This window comes from Hyla sarda, chromosome 2, assembly GCF_029499605.1.
Source record: "Hyla sarda isolate aHylSar1 chromosome 2, aHylSar1.hap1, whole genome shotgun sequence".
NCBI lineage: Eukaryota > Metazoa > Chordata > Amphibia > Anura > Hylidae > Hyla > Hyla sarda.
The window spans coordinates 5760372-5776527 of NC_079190.1; the positions used below are offsets into that span (position 1 = coordinate 5760372).

General features: G+C 46.6%; 1 protein-coding gene across 4 annotated transcripts in view; it reads left to right on the forward strand.

Annotated features, from left to right (window-relative positions):
- The window catches only part of PDE2A (phosphodiesterase 2A), a 762902-nt gene that overhangs the window by 636258 nt on the left and 110488 nt on the right, over window positions 1-16156 (forward strand). For all 4 annotated transcript variants that reach the window (XR_008889432.1, XM_056561064.1, XM_056561065.1 and 1 more), the window contains one exon: window positions 9507-9581. Coding sequence is in view for 3 of the 4 variants with exons in the window: in XM_056561064.1 (XP_056417039.1) it covers window positions 9507-9581 (75 nt within the window). In the remaining variant the exon portion in view is untranslated. The remainder of the gene's footprint in view (window positions 1-9506; window positions 9582-16156) is intronic.

The following is a 16156-nucleotide window of genomic DNA, read 5'->3' on the forward strand; positions in this document are numbered from 1 at the left end:
TAGAGTGCCCCCAGCTGTTGCAAAACTACAACTCCCAGCATATCAGAACAGCCATTGGTTTGGAAACCATGACTTAGAGGGAACTGTAACCACGGCCATATTGACTGTCACCCAACTTTCTGATATAACGAAGAACCGATATAACGAAGACGCATCTGGCAGCCAGAGACAGTAGGCAAAAGACATCTGGTAATCTGTACTTTATCACCGTGCAGATACCAACAAAATGGCGCTACACAGTGGAAAAGAAAAGACTACAAAACTCCCTCCCTACAAATCACTGACTTAGAGGGAGCTGTAACAGCGGCTATCACCCAACTTTCTGATGTAACGAAGAAGCAATATAACAAAGAGATATCTGGCAGTGGGAGACAGTGGGCAAGAGATATCTGACCACGAGAGACATAGTTACATAGTTACATAGTTTATAAGGTTGAAAAGAGTCCATGAAGTTCAACCTAAATCCCTATTGTGTTGATCCAGAGGAAGGCAAAAAAAAAAAGACCCATGAGGCTGATGCCAATTGCCCCATGAGAGGATAAAATTCCTTCTCGACTCCAATATGGCATCAGAATAAATCTCTGGATCAACATTCTGTCCCTATATATCTAGTATTAAACTGTAATATTATAATTTTCTAGAAAAACATCCAGCCCCCCCCCCCCCGCCCCCTCCTTTGTTTATTGAGTCCGACATTACTACATCATGTGGCAGAGAGTTCCATATTCTCACTGCTCTTACAGTAGAGAATCTCTCCCTGGGATGATGGGGAATCCTTCTTTCATCTAGACTTAGAGGATGCCCCCTTGTCATGGTTACCGGCCTAGGTGTAAAAAGATCACTAGAAAGCAGCTGCCTGGCACTGGTTACTAAATTTGAGCAGCTTCCCCAGATCCCTCTGTAATATTATATTATCATCTTCTGTGGTGATCACCTGACCCAGTTTAGTGTCATCTGCAAATATAGAAATTCTCCTCTGTAATCCCTCTACAAGGTCATTAATAAACATATGGAAAAGAAGTGGACCCAGTACTGCCCCCTGTGGTCCCCCCCCCCCCCCCCATTGATCCCCACCCTTTGCTTCCTGTCACTGAGCCAGTTATAAACCATTGTATAAATATCGAAGAAAATTAGGATGAGATGCGGCGCCTTCCTGGAATGGATAGGTGGAAATAAAAGACAAAAACTAGCCCAGGTGTATACCAAAAAGGGCCGGGCCGGGTTCTTCGTCAGGCAAATGGATTACAAATATAGATGGGGCCAAATTAAAATATCCAGTCCAGCCGACTGCTACCGGGTCAAAGGGTCACGGTCAGCTGGAGGTTACAACATTAAAATTTGCATACAACAATTTAAAACTGGCATAAAATTACAATAATCGTCGTAGTAATAAGGAGAAAAGAGCAAGACATTTGAACAGCTAGGAATATTAAGTTTTGAATATTTTAAGTGCAGTGTTTTACAGACCGCTATTTTTGGATCTCGGGTTCCCTGTGTGATCCTGTTGGGTCTTGCAAGCAGTTCCAGGTGTGTATATTTAGAACGTTAGTTTAATTAAGGGATGTATTTTTTTTCCTAGTACACGTGTGATGTCACGATTCGGCTAGCTGGATGTGGATCCTCTGTGTCAGCGAGGGATTGGCGTGGACCGTGTCGGTGGACCGGTTCTAAGATGCTACTGGTATTCACCAGAGCCAAAGCGGGATGGTCTTGCTGCGGCGGTAGCAACCAGGTCGTATCCACTGGCAACGGCTCAACCTCGCTGACTGCTGAGAAGGCGTGGGACAGAAGGACTAGGCAGAGGCAAGGTCAGACGTAGCAGAAGGTCGGGGCAGGCGGCAAGGTTCGTAGTCAATGAGGATAACAGGAGATCTGGAACACTGGCTTTGGACAACACTAAACGCTTTCACTGGCACAAGGCAACAAGATCCGGCAAGGAAGTGCAGGGGAAGTGAGGTAATATAGCCAGGGAGCAGGTGGAAGCTAATTAGGCTAATTGGGCCAGGCACCAATCATTGGTGCACTGGCCCTTTAAATCTTAGAGAGCTGGCGCACGGAGCGGAGCCGCGCGCGCCAGGACATGACAGCCGGGGGCCGGGACAGGTAAGTGACTTGGGATGCGATCCGTGAGTGGGTGTCAGTGTCAGTGCAGCGCTCCCGGTCAGCGGGTCTGACCGGGGCGCTGCAGAGAGAGGAACGCCGCGAGCGCTCCGGGGAGGAGCAGGGACCCGGAGCGCTCGGCGTAACAGTACCCCCCCCTTAGGTCTCCCCCTTTTTTTGTCCAGCAATTGCTTCACATGGGACGAGGACACTGGGAGCGATTGTAGGGTTTCCTCAAAGGCAGGCAGTACAGCAGGAGTGGGAATGGGGAGGGAGGGCAGAGGGTGAAGCTTGGCATGGGGCAGGGTGTCACCAGGACGGGGGCTATGAGGAGGCACGGCACAGTCCTGATAGGCCTTGGGGAGACCAGGCACAGGAGGAGACACTGAGGCCCGACAGACGGGACTGGGAGCAGAGGTGAGGCATTTCTTACGGCAAGCAGAACCCCAATTCTTGATCTCCCCGGTGGTCCAGTCAAGGGTGGGAGAATGATGCTGGAGCCATGGCAGACCGAGGAAGACTTCAGAGGTACAGTTGGGAAGGACGAACAATTCGATCTTTTCGTGATGCAGTCCAATGCTCATTAAGAGGGGCTATGTGCGGTAACGCACAGTACAGTCCAACTTCACTCCGTTGGCCGAAGAAATGTAGAGCGGCTTGACGAGACGGGTCACCGGGATGCAGAACTTATTCACCAAAGAGTCCAGAATAAAATTTCCAGAAGCACCAGAGTCCAAGCAGGCCACGGCTGAGAGGGAGGAGTTGGCAGAAGGAGAAATCCGCACGGGCACAGTGAGACGTGGAAAAGCAGACTTCGTACCAAGAGACGCCACACCCACGTGAACAGGGTGCGTGCGTGCATTTCCCAGACGTGGAGGACGAATAGGGCAATCCACCAAGAAATGTTCGGTACTGGCGCAGTACAGACAAAGATTTTCTTCCCTACGGCGAGTCCTCTCTTCCTGGGTCATGCGAGACCGATCCACTTGCATAGCCTCCTCGGCGGGAGGCACAGGGGTTGATTGCAGAGGATACTGTGGGAGAGGTGCCCAGAGATCAAGGTCTTTTTCCTGGCGGAGCTCCTGGTGTCTCTCAGAAAAACGCATGTCAATGCGGGTGGCCAAATGGATAAGTTCTTGCAGGTTGGCAGGAACCTCTCGTGCGGCCAGCACATCCTTGATGTTACTGGATAGGCCTTTTTTAAAGGTCGCGCAGAGAGCCTCGTTATTCCAAGATAATTTGGAAGCGAGAGTACGAAATTGGATGGCGTACTCGCCTACTGAAGAATTACCCTGGACCAGGTTCAGCAGGGCAGTCTCGGCAGAAGAAGCTTGGGCTGGTTCCTCGAAGACACTACGGACTTCAGTGAAGAAGGACTGGACTGTGGCTGTGGCAGGATCATTGCGGTCTCAGAGCGGTGTGGCCCAAGACAAGGCCTTTCCAGATAGAAGACTCACTACGAACGCCACCTTAGACCGTTCTGAAGGAAATTGGTCCGACAACATCTCCATATGTAGGGAACATTGAGACAGAGTCTAGAGTCCCCATCAAATTTGTCCGGCAGGGACAAGCGGAGGCTAGGAGCGGCCACTCGCTGCGGAGGAGGTGCAGGAGCTGGCGGAGGAGATGGTTGCTGCTGTAGCAGTGGTAGAAGTTGCTGTAACGTGGCGGTCAACTGCGAAAGCTGCTGTCCTTGTTGGGCGATTTGCTGCGATTGCTGAGCGACCACCGTGAATAGGTCAGCGAGACTTGGCAGCGGCACCTCAGTGGGATCCATGGCCGGATCTACTGTCACGATTCGGCTAGCTGGATGTGGATCCTCTGTGTCAGCGAGGGATTGGCGTGGACCGTGTCGGTGGACCGGTTCTAAGTTGCTACTGGTTTTCACCAGAGCCCGCCGCAAAGCGGGATGGTCTTGCTGCGGCAGTAGCAACCAGGTCGTATCCACCGGCAACGGCTCAACCTCGCTGACTGCTGAGAAGGCGTGGGACAGAAGGACTAGGCAGAGGCAAGGTCAGACGTAGCAGAAGGTCGGGGCAGGCGGCAAGGTTCGTAGTCAATGAGGATAGCAGGAGATCTGGAACACAGGCTTTGGACAACACTAAATGCTTTCACTGGCACAAGGCAACAAGATCCGGCAAGGAAGTGCAGGGGAAGTGAGGTAATATAGCCAGGGAGCAGGTGGAAGCTAATTAGGCTAATTGGGCCAGGCACCAATCATTGGTGCACTGGCCCTTTAAATCTCAGAGAGCTGGCGCGCGCGCGCCCTAAGGAGCGGAGCCGCGTGCGCCAGGACATGACAGCCGGGGGCTGGGACAGGTAAGTGACTTGGGATGCGATTCGCGAGCAGGCGCGTCCCGCTATGCGAATCGCATCCCCGCCGGCAATGTCAGTGCAGCGCTACCGGTCAGCGGGTCTGACCGGGGCGCTGCAGAGAGAGGAACGCCGCGAGCGCTCCGGGGAAGAGCAGGAACCCGGAGCACTTGGCGTAACATGTGGCTTGTTAGAGTCGCATGATTGCGCATTAGGAGATATAGGTCGCATGGTTTTACAGTAATGCGCATCCCAGATTTACCATAATTCCTTATGTTTATTTGTTCTCAGATATGGTTAGTAAGTCAGACTTTTTTGGTTTGTGGTTGGCATGTAATTAATAGCTCGTGGGTGGCTTGATGATTTTTGGCAGCGCTGGAGACACATGGATTCGGTCCCGCTCTGGTCTGCATACATCTATAACACAGGTAACTCGGTTACAAGTGAGGGCGGATAGTATCCCTAGTTCCTGGCTTACGTGGGGTGTTTGAGCGTCTCGTTATCGGTGGACACTTATATTCTTCATACGGGAGTGTCGGTATCTGGCGTTTATGAGCTGAATTTAAAAATGGTTTGTATAATCTTGTGTTTCATTTTTTGCTTGGTCCTTATGTGGCGTCTTGTGCCCGGTTGGGACTTTCTTTTTCTTTGCGGGGATGCCGGTATCTGGCGTTGGTGAACTGAACTTTAAAGATGGTTGTAAAAAAAATGCAACATTTTACAACCATCTTTAAAATTTAGTTCACCAACGCCAGGTAATCCGCACTTTACCACTGTGCAGACACCAACAAAATGGCGCAACACAGTGGAATTGAAAAAACTACAACCCCCCCCCCTTCCCACACCCCCCTGTCCCCTACTTTTGTGCATAGACACAAGAGGAATGTAGACAGGGGCGAGGGCAAATTTGCAGCAGTCAATTTACAAGTTGCTTGCTTTCAGCAGATTTCTCATGTTAGCTCCCTCTGCTGGTCAACAGTGGGAAAAATGATAAGTTTTTAGTTAATTTTTCACATTTTGCAAATACTTTTTTTTGAATATTCCCAAAAATATTTAAAACATGAAAAATGTTTAACCTCTAAAAAATTTAATGACATTTGGTGACACATGGTGGACACATGGTTGTAAAAAAATGCAACATTTTACAACCATCTTTAAAATTCAGTTCACCAACGCCAGATACCGGCATCCCCGCAAGGAAAGAAAGTCCCAACCGGGCACAAGACGCCATAATAAGGACCAAGCAAAAAATGAAACACAAGATTATACAAACCATTTTTAAATTCAGCTCATAAACGCCAGATACCGACACTCCCGTATGAAGAATATAAGTGTCCACCAATAACGAGACGCTCAACCACCCCACGTAAGCCAGGAACTAGGGATACTATCCGCCCTCACTTGTAACCGAGTTACCTGTGTTATAGATGTTTGCAGAACAGAGCGGGACCGAATCCATGTGTCTCCAGCGCTGCCAAAAATCATCAAGCCACCCACGAGCTATTAATTACATGCCAACCACAAACCAAAAAAGTCTGATTTACTAACCATATCAGAGAACAAATAAACATAACGGATTATGGTAAATCTGGAATGCGCATAACTGTAAAACCATGTGACCTATATCTCCTAATGCGCAATCATGCGACTCTAACAAGCCACACGTGTACTAGGAAACACAATACATCCCTTAATTAAACTAACGTTCTAAATATACACACCTGGAACTGCTTGCAAGACCCACCCGACCCAACAGCATCACACAGGGAACCCGAGATCCAAAAATAGTAGTCTTTAAAACACTGCACTTAAAATATTCAAAACTTAAAGGGGTATTCTAAGCCAAAACTTTTTTTGATATATCAACTGGCTCCGGAAAGTTAAACAGATTTGTAAATTACTTCTATTGAAAAATCTTAATCCTTCCAATAGTTATTAGCTTCTGAAGTTGAGTTGTTGTTTTCTGTCTAACTACTCTCTGATGACTCACGTCCCGGGACGTGACATCATCATTGAGCAGTTAGACAGAAAACTTCAGAAGCTAATAACTATTGGAAGGATTAAGATTTTTTAATAGAAGTAATTTACAAAGCTGTTTAACTTTCCGGAGCCAGTTGATATATAAAAAAAAGTTTTTGCCTGGAATACCCCTTTAATATTCCTAGCTGTTCAAATGTCTTGCTCTTTTTTCCTTATTACTACTACGATTATTGTAATTTTATGCCAGTTTTAAATTGTTGTATGCAAATTTTAATGTTGTAACCTCCAGCTGACCGTGACCCTTTGACCCGGTAGCAGTCGGCTGGACTGGATATTTTAATTTGGCCCCATCTATATTTGTAATCCATTTACCTGATGAAGAACCCGGTTCGAAACTTTTAAGTTGCACCCTTTTTGGTATACACCTGGGCTAGTTTTTATCTTTTATTTCCCCCTATCCATTCCAAGAAGGCGCCGTATCAAGTCCTAATTTTCTTCGATATTCATTCACGTTCTACCGGACCTGCCAGTTACGGTCAAGGACGCAGAGGCAACCACTTACCTACCAGCACTGGTAACATCGCTCGGAGTAACGGCTTGGTGTGAACTTACATGCCCCTCGAGGTGTTCTGCCCTCAGCACCACGCGACACGGTAAGGGGCACTAACCCGCACTTGCTCATCATAATTATCAACAGTATTACACTAGGAGCGCGCCTCTTTTTTCTTTTCCTATTAGTTATAAACCATTTACATATATCCTCCCCCAGTCCCAGCATCCTCATTTTATGTACTAACCTTTTGCGCGGCACAGTATGAAATGCCTTAGAACAGTCCAGATATATAACATCCACAGCTTCACCCCGATCCTCCTCATAGATGATCAGATTATTCCGACAGGACCGATCCCGCATAAACCCATGTTAAGACAGTAAGAGACATTTGGCAGTGAGAGACAGTAAGCAAGAGACATCTGGCAGCGGGAAACATTGGACAAAAGACATCTGGCAGTGAGCAAGACACATCTGGCAGTTAGAGACAGTAAGCAAGAGACATCTGGCAGCGGAAAACAGTGGACAAGAGACATCTGGCAGCGAAAACAGTGGACAAGAGACATCTGGCAGCGGAAAACAGTGGACAAGAGACATCTGGCAGTGGGAAACAGTAGGCAAGAGACATCTGGCAGCGGAAAACAGTGGACAAGAGACATCTGGCAGTGGGAAACAGTAAGCAAGAGACATCTGGCAGCGGAAAACAGTGGACAAGAGACATCTGGCAGCGGGAAACAGTGGACAAGAGACATCTGGCAGCGGGAAACATTGGACAAAAGACATCTGGCAGTGAGCTAGACACATCTGGCAGTTAGAGACAGTAAGCAAGAGACATCTGGCAGCGGGAAACAGTAGGCAAGAGACATCTGGCAGTGAGAGACAGTAAGCAAGAGACATCTGGTATCAGGAGGCAGTGGGCAAGAGACATATGGCATTGGAAGGCAGTGGGCAAGAGACATCTGGCAGTGAGAGACAGTAAGCAAGAGACATCTGGCATCAGGAGGCAGTGGGCAAGAGACATCTGGCATCGGGAGGCAGTAAGCAAGACACATCTGGCAGTTAGAGACAGTAAGCAAGAGACATCTGGCAGCGGAAAACAGTGGACAAGAGACATCTGGCAGTGGGAAACAGTAGGCAAGAGACATCTGGCAGTGAGAGACAGTAAGCAAGAGACATCTGGCAGCAGGAAACAGTGGACAAGAGACATCTGGCAGCGGGAAACAGTGGACAAGAGACATCTGGCAGCGGGAAACATTGGACAAAAGACATCTGGCAGTGAGCTAGACACATCTGGTAGTTAGAGACAGTAAGCAAGAGACATCTGGCAGCGGGAAACAGTGGACAAGAGACATCTGGCAGTGAGAGACAGTAAGCAAGAGACATCTGGTATCAGGAGGCAGTGGGCAAGAGACATCTGGCATTAGGAGGCAGTGGGCAAGAGACATCTGGTAGTCTGTACTTTACAACTGTGAAGACACCAAGAAAATGGCGCTACACAGTGTAATTGAGAAGACTACAAAACCTCCTCACTACAAAACACTGACTTAGAGGAAGCTGTAACAGCGGCCATATTGGCTGTCACCCAGCTTTCCAATATAACTAAGAACCAATATAACAAAGAGATGTCTGGCAGAGGGAGGTAGAGGGGAAGATACATCTGGCAGTGGAAGACAGTGGGCAAGAGACATCTGGCAGTGGAAGACAGTGGGCAAGAGACATCTGGCAGTGGAAGACAGTGGGCAAGAGACATCTCATAGGTGAAGGCAGTGGGCAAGATGCGTAGGCAGCAAGAGATAGTAGACAAGAGACATCTGGCAGCAGAAAACAGTAGGCAAAAGGCATCTGGTAATCCGCACTTTACCACTGTGCAGACACCAACAAAATGGCGCAACACAGTGGAATTGAAAAAAACTACAACCCTTACCACCACCCCCCCCCCACCCCCTGTCCCCTACATTTGTGCATAGACACAAGAGGAATGTAGACAGGGGCGAAGGCAAATTTGCAGCAGTCAATTCAGAAGTTGCTTGTTTTCAGCAGATTTCTCATGTTAGCTCCCCCTGCTGGTCAACAGTGGGAAAAATGATAAGTTTTTATTTAATTTTTCACATTTTGCAAGTACGTTTTTTTTTTTTATATTCCCAAAAATATTTAAAACATGAAAAATGTTTTAACCTCTAAAAAATTAAATGACATTTGGTGACACATTTCCTTTAAGAAGCTATTTCTCTGAATGTTTTAAACCGAACACGAGAGAAGAAAGGAAAAATTTCTACCGTCTGGGTGTAGACTGAACAGATGGCGCCGTAATGAGTGGATATATTGTTTCTTAACTAGATTCATTTAAAGTCACAGTGTCCCGTTGTCTAGAAGGTTCTGCACACAAGATGTCGTTCCTTGTCGTATATAAATGTATATATATATATATATGCGCCCGTTACATTACAGGACGGGTTGTCACCTCCTGCAGGGAACCACGGAACGTTCCATTTAGAAGACAGCAAGCAGAGATGTTACCAACTGTGGGGAATTGATCACTTTTTTTTCTTCTTATCTCTTTCAGCTGGAAGAACAGACGCAGTCCCCGTGCTGCTGCCTCCTCCTGGTATCTGAGGACAGTCACCAACTCTTCTGTCAGGTGAGGTCACTCCGGGGAGTCCACACTTCTATGGTAGAGACATGACTGATCCAGTGTGGATGGGATGTACAGGTTCAGGGGACAGAAAACAATACCTAGATGTGGCACATTGTGGCGTGCGGGGGGTGCAATGTAAGGCAGATGTTAATAAACCCATTCTGTTCGTGACGCCAGGGCGTGGTTTAGCCTTAACCACCCGAAGGTAATACCGCTGGTTCTGGGCCAGGCACGGGGGCAATGAAGACACCAACGCCAAGTTACGGACAACGGTAGCTTTACAGGTGATACAGTCTATACCAGTGGTCTCCAACCTGCCGACCTCCAGATGTTGCAAAACTACAACTCCCAGCATGCCCGGACAGCCGTTGGCTGTCCGGGCATGCTGGGAGTTGTAGTTTTGCAACATCTGGAGGTCTGCAGGTTGGAGACCACTGGTCTATACAGTTCAGCCGATATCATAAGGAGGTGAGCAGTGACACAGGGGGACCGCGCAGGATTGCTGGGACTTGCAGTATGTAGAGACACTTTAGTACAGGCCACGGGGACTATATAGAAGACTTGATGATTGACATGAAGATGACTTTGACCGTACTTGAGGGGACTTTGTAGCTACAGACTTGAGGCTTGAGGCCTCCAATGGTCCGGGCACTGCACTGGACCTCAGCAAGAGAGCAAGAATGCTGGAAGAGATTGTAGCTTCACCCCTGGTTTTATAGGGGCCGTCATAGGTAGTGTTGCTCGCGAATATTCGCAATTCGAATATTATTCGCGAATATCGCATATTCGCGAATATAGCGCTATATATTCGTAATTACGAATATTCGTTTTTTTTTTTTTTTTTTTTTTTTTCTTCACAGTACACATCACAGTGATCACCCCTCTCTGCTTCCAGCTTGTGTGGTGTAAAGAAGACTGCAATACTACTGTGTGAGACTGGCGTGCGAAAATTCGCATATGCGAAAATTAGCATATGCTAATGTTCGCATATGCGAATTTCCGCGTGTGCTAATTTTGTCTTTGCTAATGTTCACATACGCTAATTTTCGCATATGCGAATATTCGCATATGCGAAAATAAAACGAGAACATAACAAATATGCGAATATTCGCGAATATATGACGAATATTCGTCCATATATTCGCGAATATTCGCGAATTCGAATATGGCTTATGCCGCTCAACACTAGTCATAGGTCACTTGGGGGGTCACCTGGTCACTAGTGCCTCCTGGGTAACAAGCACATGGTCACAGTAATTAAAGAAACATTACACTTCTAACCTATAACATATGTACATAGGGGATAACACTGCAGGGGGCCCTGGGGACATAGAGGGACTCTGCCTGACAGGGTAGGAGAAGGGTATGGGGAAACACCATCCTGTACTGGGACACCACAGCATCAGGGAAGAGGATGGGGGCAAAAGAGTTAATATTTGTTACTGAGTCTCAGGCCTCTCCTACCTCATCTCTTCTTTGTGTCAGGCCCCTCCTACCTCATCTTTTCTTTGTGTCAGGCCCCTCCTACCTCATCTTTTCTATGTATCAGGCCCCTCCTACCTCATCTCTTCTATGTGTCAGGCCCCTCCTACCTCATCTCTTCAATGTGTCAGGCCCCTCCTACCTCATCTCTTCAATGTGTCAGGCCCCTCCTACCTCATCTCTTCTTTGTGTCAGGCCCCTCCTACCTCATCTCTTCTATGTGTCAGGCCCCTCCTACCTTATCTCTTCTATGTGTCAGGCCCCTCCTACCTCATCTCTTCTATGTGTCAGGCCCCTCCTACCTCATCTCTTCTTTTTGTCAGGCCCCTCCTACCTAATCTCTTCTTTGTGTCAGGCCCCTCCAACCTCATCTAGGCCCCTCCTACCTCATCTTTTCTATGTGTCAGGCCCCTCCTACCTTATCTCTTCTATGTGTCAGGCCCCTCCTACCTCATCTCTTCTTTTTGTCAGGCCCCTCCTACCTAATCTCTTCTTTGTGTCAGGCCCCTCCAACCTCATCTAGGCCCCTCCTACCTCATCTTTTCTATGTGTCAGGCCCCTCCTACCTCATTTCTTCTTTGTGTCAGGCCCCTCCTACCTCATCTTTTCTATGTGTCAGGCCCCTCCTACCTCATTTCTTCTTTGTGTCAGGCCCCTCCTACCTCATCTCTTCTATGTGTCAGGCCCCTCCTACCTCATCTCTTCTTTGTGTCAGGCCCCTCCTACCTCATTTCTTCTATGTGTCAGGCCCCTCCTACCTCATCTCATCTTTGTGTCAGGCCCCTCCTACCTCATCTCTTCTATATGTCAGGCCCCTCCTACCTCATCTCTTCTATATGTCAGGCTTCTCCTACCTCATCTCTTCTATATGTCAGGCCCCTCCTACCTCATCTCTTCTATGTGTCAGGCCCCTCCTACCTCATCTCTTCTATATGTCAGGCCCCTCCTACCTCATCTCTTCTATATGTCAGGCCCCTCCTACCTCACCTCTTCTATATGTCAGGCCTCTCCTACCTCATCTCTTCTTTGTGTCAAGCTCCTCCTACCTCATCTCTTCTTTGTGTCAGGCCCCTCCTACCTCATCTCTTCTATGTGTCAGGCCCCTCCTACTTCATCTCTTCTATATGTCAGGCCCCTCCTTCCACATCTCTGCTTTGTGTCAGGCCCCTCCTTCCTCATTTCTTCTTTGTGTCAGGCCCCTCCTACTTCATCTCTTCTATATGTCAGGCCCCTCCTACTTCATCTCTTCTATATGTCAGGCCTCTCCTACCTCATCTCTTCTATGTGTCAGGCCCCTCCTACCTCATCTCTTCTATTTGTCAGGCCCCTCCTACCTCATCTCTTCTTTGTGTCAGGCCCCTCCTACCTCATCTCTTCTTTGTGTCAGGCCTCTCCTACAACATCTCTTCTATATGTCAGGCCCCTCCTACCTCATCTCTTCTATGTGTCAGGCCCCTCCTACCTCATCTCTTCTTTGTGTCAGGCCCCTCCTACCTCATCTCTTCTATGTGTCAGGCCCCTCCTACCTCATCTCTTCTTTGTGTCAGGCCCCTCCTACCTCATCTATTCTTTGTGTCAGGCCCCTCCTACCTCATCTCTTCTATATGTCAGGCTCCTCCTACCTCATCTCTTCTATGTGTCAGGCCCCTCCTACCTCATCTCTTCTATATGTCAGGCCCCTCCTACCTCATCTCTTCTTTGTGTCAGGCCCCTCCTACCTCATCTCTTCTATGTGTCAGGCCCCTCCTACCTCATCTCTTCTATGTTTCAGGCCCCTCCTACCTCATCTCTTCTATGTTTCAGGCCCTTCCTACCTCATCTCTTCTTTGTGTCAGACCCCTCCTACCTCATCTCTTCTTTGTGTCAGGCCCCTCCTACCTCACCTCTTCTATATGTCAGGCCCCTCCTACTTCATCTCTTCTATTTGTCAGGCCCCTCCTACCTCATCTCTTCTTTGTGTCAGGCCCCTCCTACCTCATCTCTTCTTTGTGTCAGGCCCCTCCTACCTCATCTCTTCTTTGTGTCAGGCCCCTCCTACCTCATCTCTTCTATGTGTCAGGCCCCTCCTACTTCATCTCTTCTATTTGTCAGGCCCCTCCTACCTCATCTCTTCTTTGTGTCAGGCCCCTCCTACCTCATCTCTTCTTTGTGTCAGGCCCCTCCTACCTCATCTCTTCTTTGTGTCATGCCCCTCTTTCCATGATTAGAGTCATGTACTCCCTGCAGCATAGTCGCCTCTCCATTACATTAGACTCCTCGGGGGATCTGGACATTTCTCTTTTTTCTCTTTATGATCGGTTTCTGATGTTAAATGTTTCATGTTTAGTAAGAATTCTATAAAGCCTGGAGATGAATGATCTGAGGTGATTAAAGCCCCGGATATATCTTACCGATTCCGCCCATCATTATTCCCGGCACGGCGCTCAGATTCGACATGAAATTGATGTCCTGAGCAGTGCGATCTGTAATCTCCTTCTGATAAAAACGTAGACAGCGTAAAACTCATAGCGGGAATCAATCTGTTCCTGTCAGACGCCAACAATTAACTCATTAGTCAGGAGGAGAAACTCTGGCCACATAAAGTATTCATACCCCCCAGTCAATGGACTTTACATGTTATACCTCGTAACATTTTTAAATCACAAATTTATTTGCCCTAACACAAGTGAAAAGTTACAAAATCATAGAATGTTTAACTATTCATACTCTAAAAACAAAACAACTGCAGGTTCCATATGTTAGAAACCATCAATCTGCACAGATTTAAAGAAGCACTCCATATTATCCACACTCACCATCACTAGTCCTACAGTGCCATCTGTTTCATTCCAGTACAGCTGCATCCATGTGTTTTTAGTACAGTAAATGGGTCATGTGATCACCAGTCTGACTCACAGAAAATGACAGTGTTTTATTTGTCAGAGGACGTGATAAGTCCTGGGTCAGCCAACTTCATGTGATCTACACAATGATGTCATCACCTATTGGATCCCTACTGATAGATGCCAGACCCCTCCCCCAGCTCTATCTGTATACTACTGCTATCTGGATATATAGTAGTTATACACCTCCCCTCTATCTGTATACTGCTTCTGCTATCTCTATGGAATCCGGATAGATATATATATTTTATTTATTTATTTTTTTATACCCCTCCAGCTCTATTTGTATACTGTTGCTATCTCTATGGGATCGATATATAGTAGTTATACACCTCCCCTGCAGCTCTATCTGTATACTGCTGCTGCTATCTCTATGGAATCAGGAGATATATAGTAGTTATACACCTCTCCCAACTCTATCTGTATACTTCTGCTATCTCCATGGAATCAGGATATATTAGTTATACACCTCCCCTCCTGCTCTATCTATATACTGCTGCTATCTCTATGTAATCAATATATATAGTAGTTATACACCTCCCCTATAGTTCTATCTGTATTCTGCTGATGTTATCTCTATGGGATCAGGATATATAGTAGTTATACACCTCTCCTCCAGCTCTTTCTGTATACTACCTCTACTATCTCTGTGGGATCAGGATATATAATAGTTATACCCCTCCCCTCCAGCTTTATCTGTATACTGCTGCTATCTCTATGGAATCAGGATATATAGTAGTCATACCCCTCCAGCTCTATCTGTATACTGCTGCTGTTATCTCTATGCGATCAGAATGTATAGTAGTTATACACCTCCCCTCCAGCTCTATCTGTATACTGCTGCTGCTATCTCTATGGGATCAGAATGTATAGTATTTATACCCCTGTCAGGGGAATTACATATTTTAGTATTCTAATAAATTGTAGCCATTGTCTTGGAACCCTGTCATTAGGCTTGTCAACTCCACACTGTAGACCAGTGTTTCCCAGTCAATGTGCCTCCAGCTGTTACAGAACTACAACTCCCAGCATGCCCGGAAAGGCTGGAGTCACTCTGTTTAGAAAACAGTGTTATAGACAGATCGGTACACATTGTATCTGTTTTGCAGCTATTTGTGTGGCTGTTCTTTGTTATTTTGGGAGAAAGTGTTGAAACCCTCCCTAATTTTATTCCTTTCTCCGCTTTTTCATTGATGCCTTAAGTGCCAATCAGACCCTCATTAAAAGCTTCTTGTGGGGCTGGCGCGGTGCCATGCTTCACTTCGCAGACTGTGATGAAGTCACGTAGCAAACGGCTACAGATGGTGGAATCTGATCTTATCCGTCTTGTGGAATAACGTAAACATGCCAGCTTCCAGTGCCCAGGCAGCACTGTTACTTCTGCCTTACTTTGCTGGGCATTGTCTTCGCTGTGCCCCCCTCAGTGCCCAAATGGCACATTCCATACAGTTCTGCTTCCTGCACCTCTGCTTCCCTTCATGTCTTGCTTGTTTTCATCCTAAAATTGTATGATTTATTTTGCCTGAGAGGGTTTAGACCTAGAGCATGCAAACAGTTGTACATTTTATCGAGCATATCGAGTAAACATCCACAGTGCAGGGAGGAAAAGTAAATGAACCCTGGATTTCTGCACTGATTACTAATATGTGATCTCATGATCTCAATATGTGATCTCATTATTGACACATTACCAACAAACACAATGTTACTTAACTAATAACATACAAACATCTGTACCTTTTATCCAGCATAAAAGTAAACATCCACAGTGCAGGGAGGGAAAGCAGCTGAACCTTTTGGAATTCCCATAATTTCTGAACTGATTACTAATATATGGTATCATTATTTTCTTAGTCACGTTACAAACAAACACAATGTAACTGAACAAATAACATACACATTTTTGCATCTTTTATTGTGCATATTGAGTAAACATCCACAGTGCAGGGAGGAAAAGTAACTTAATCCTTTCCTGACTTTCTGCACTGATTACTAGTATGTGATTGGATAGTATATAAGTCACATTGCAAACAAACACAATGTTACTAATCAATAACACACAAACAGTTCTACCTTTCATGTCTTTTATCGAGCATATTGAGTTAACATCTACAGTGTATGGAGGAAATGTAAATGAACCCTTTAAAATTTCACAGATTTCTGCACTGATTACTAATATGTGATCTCATTATTCTCTAAGTCACATTACAAACA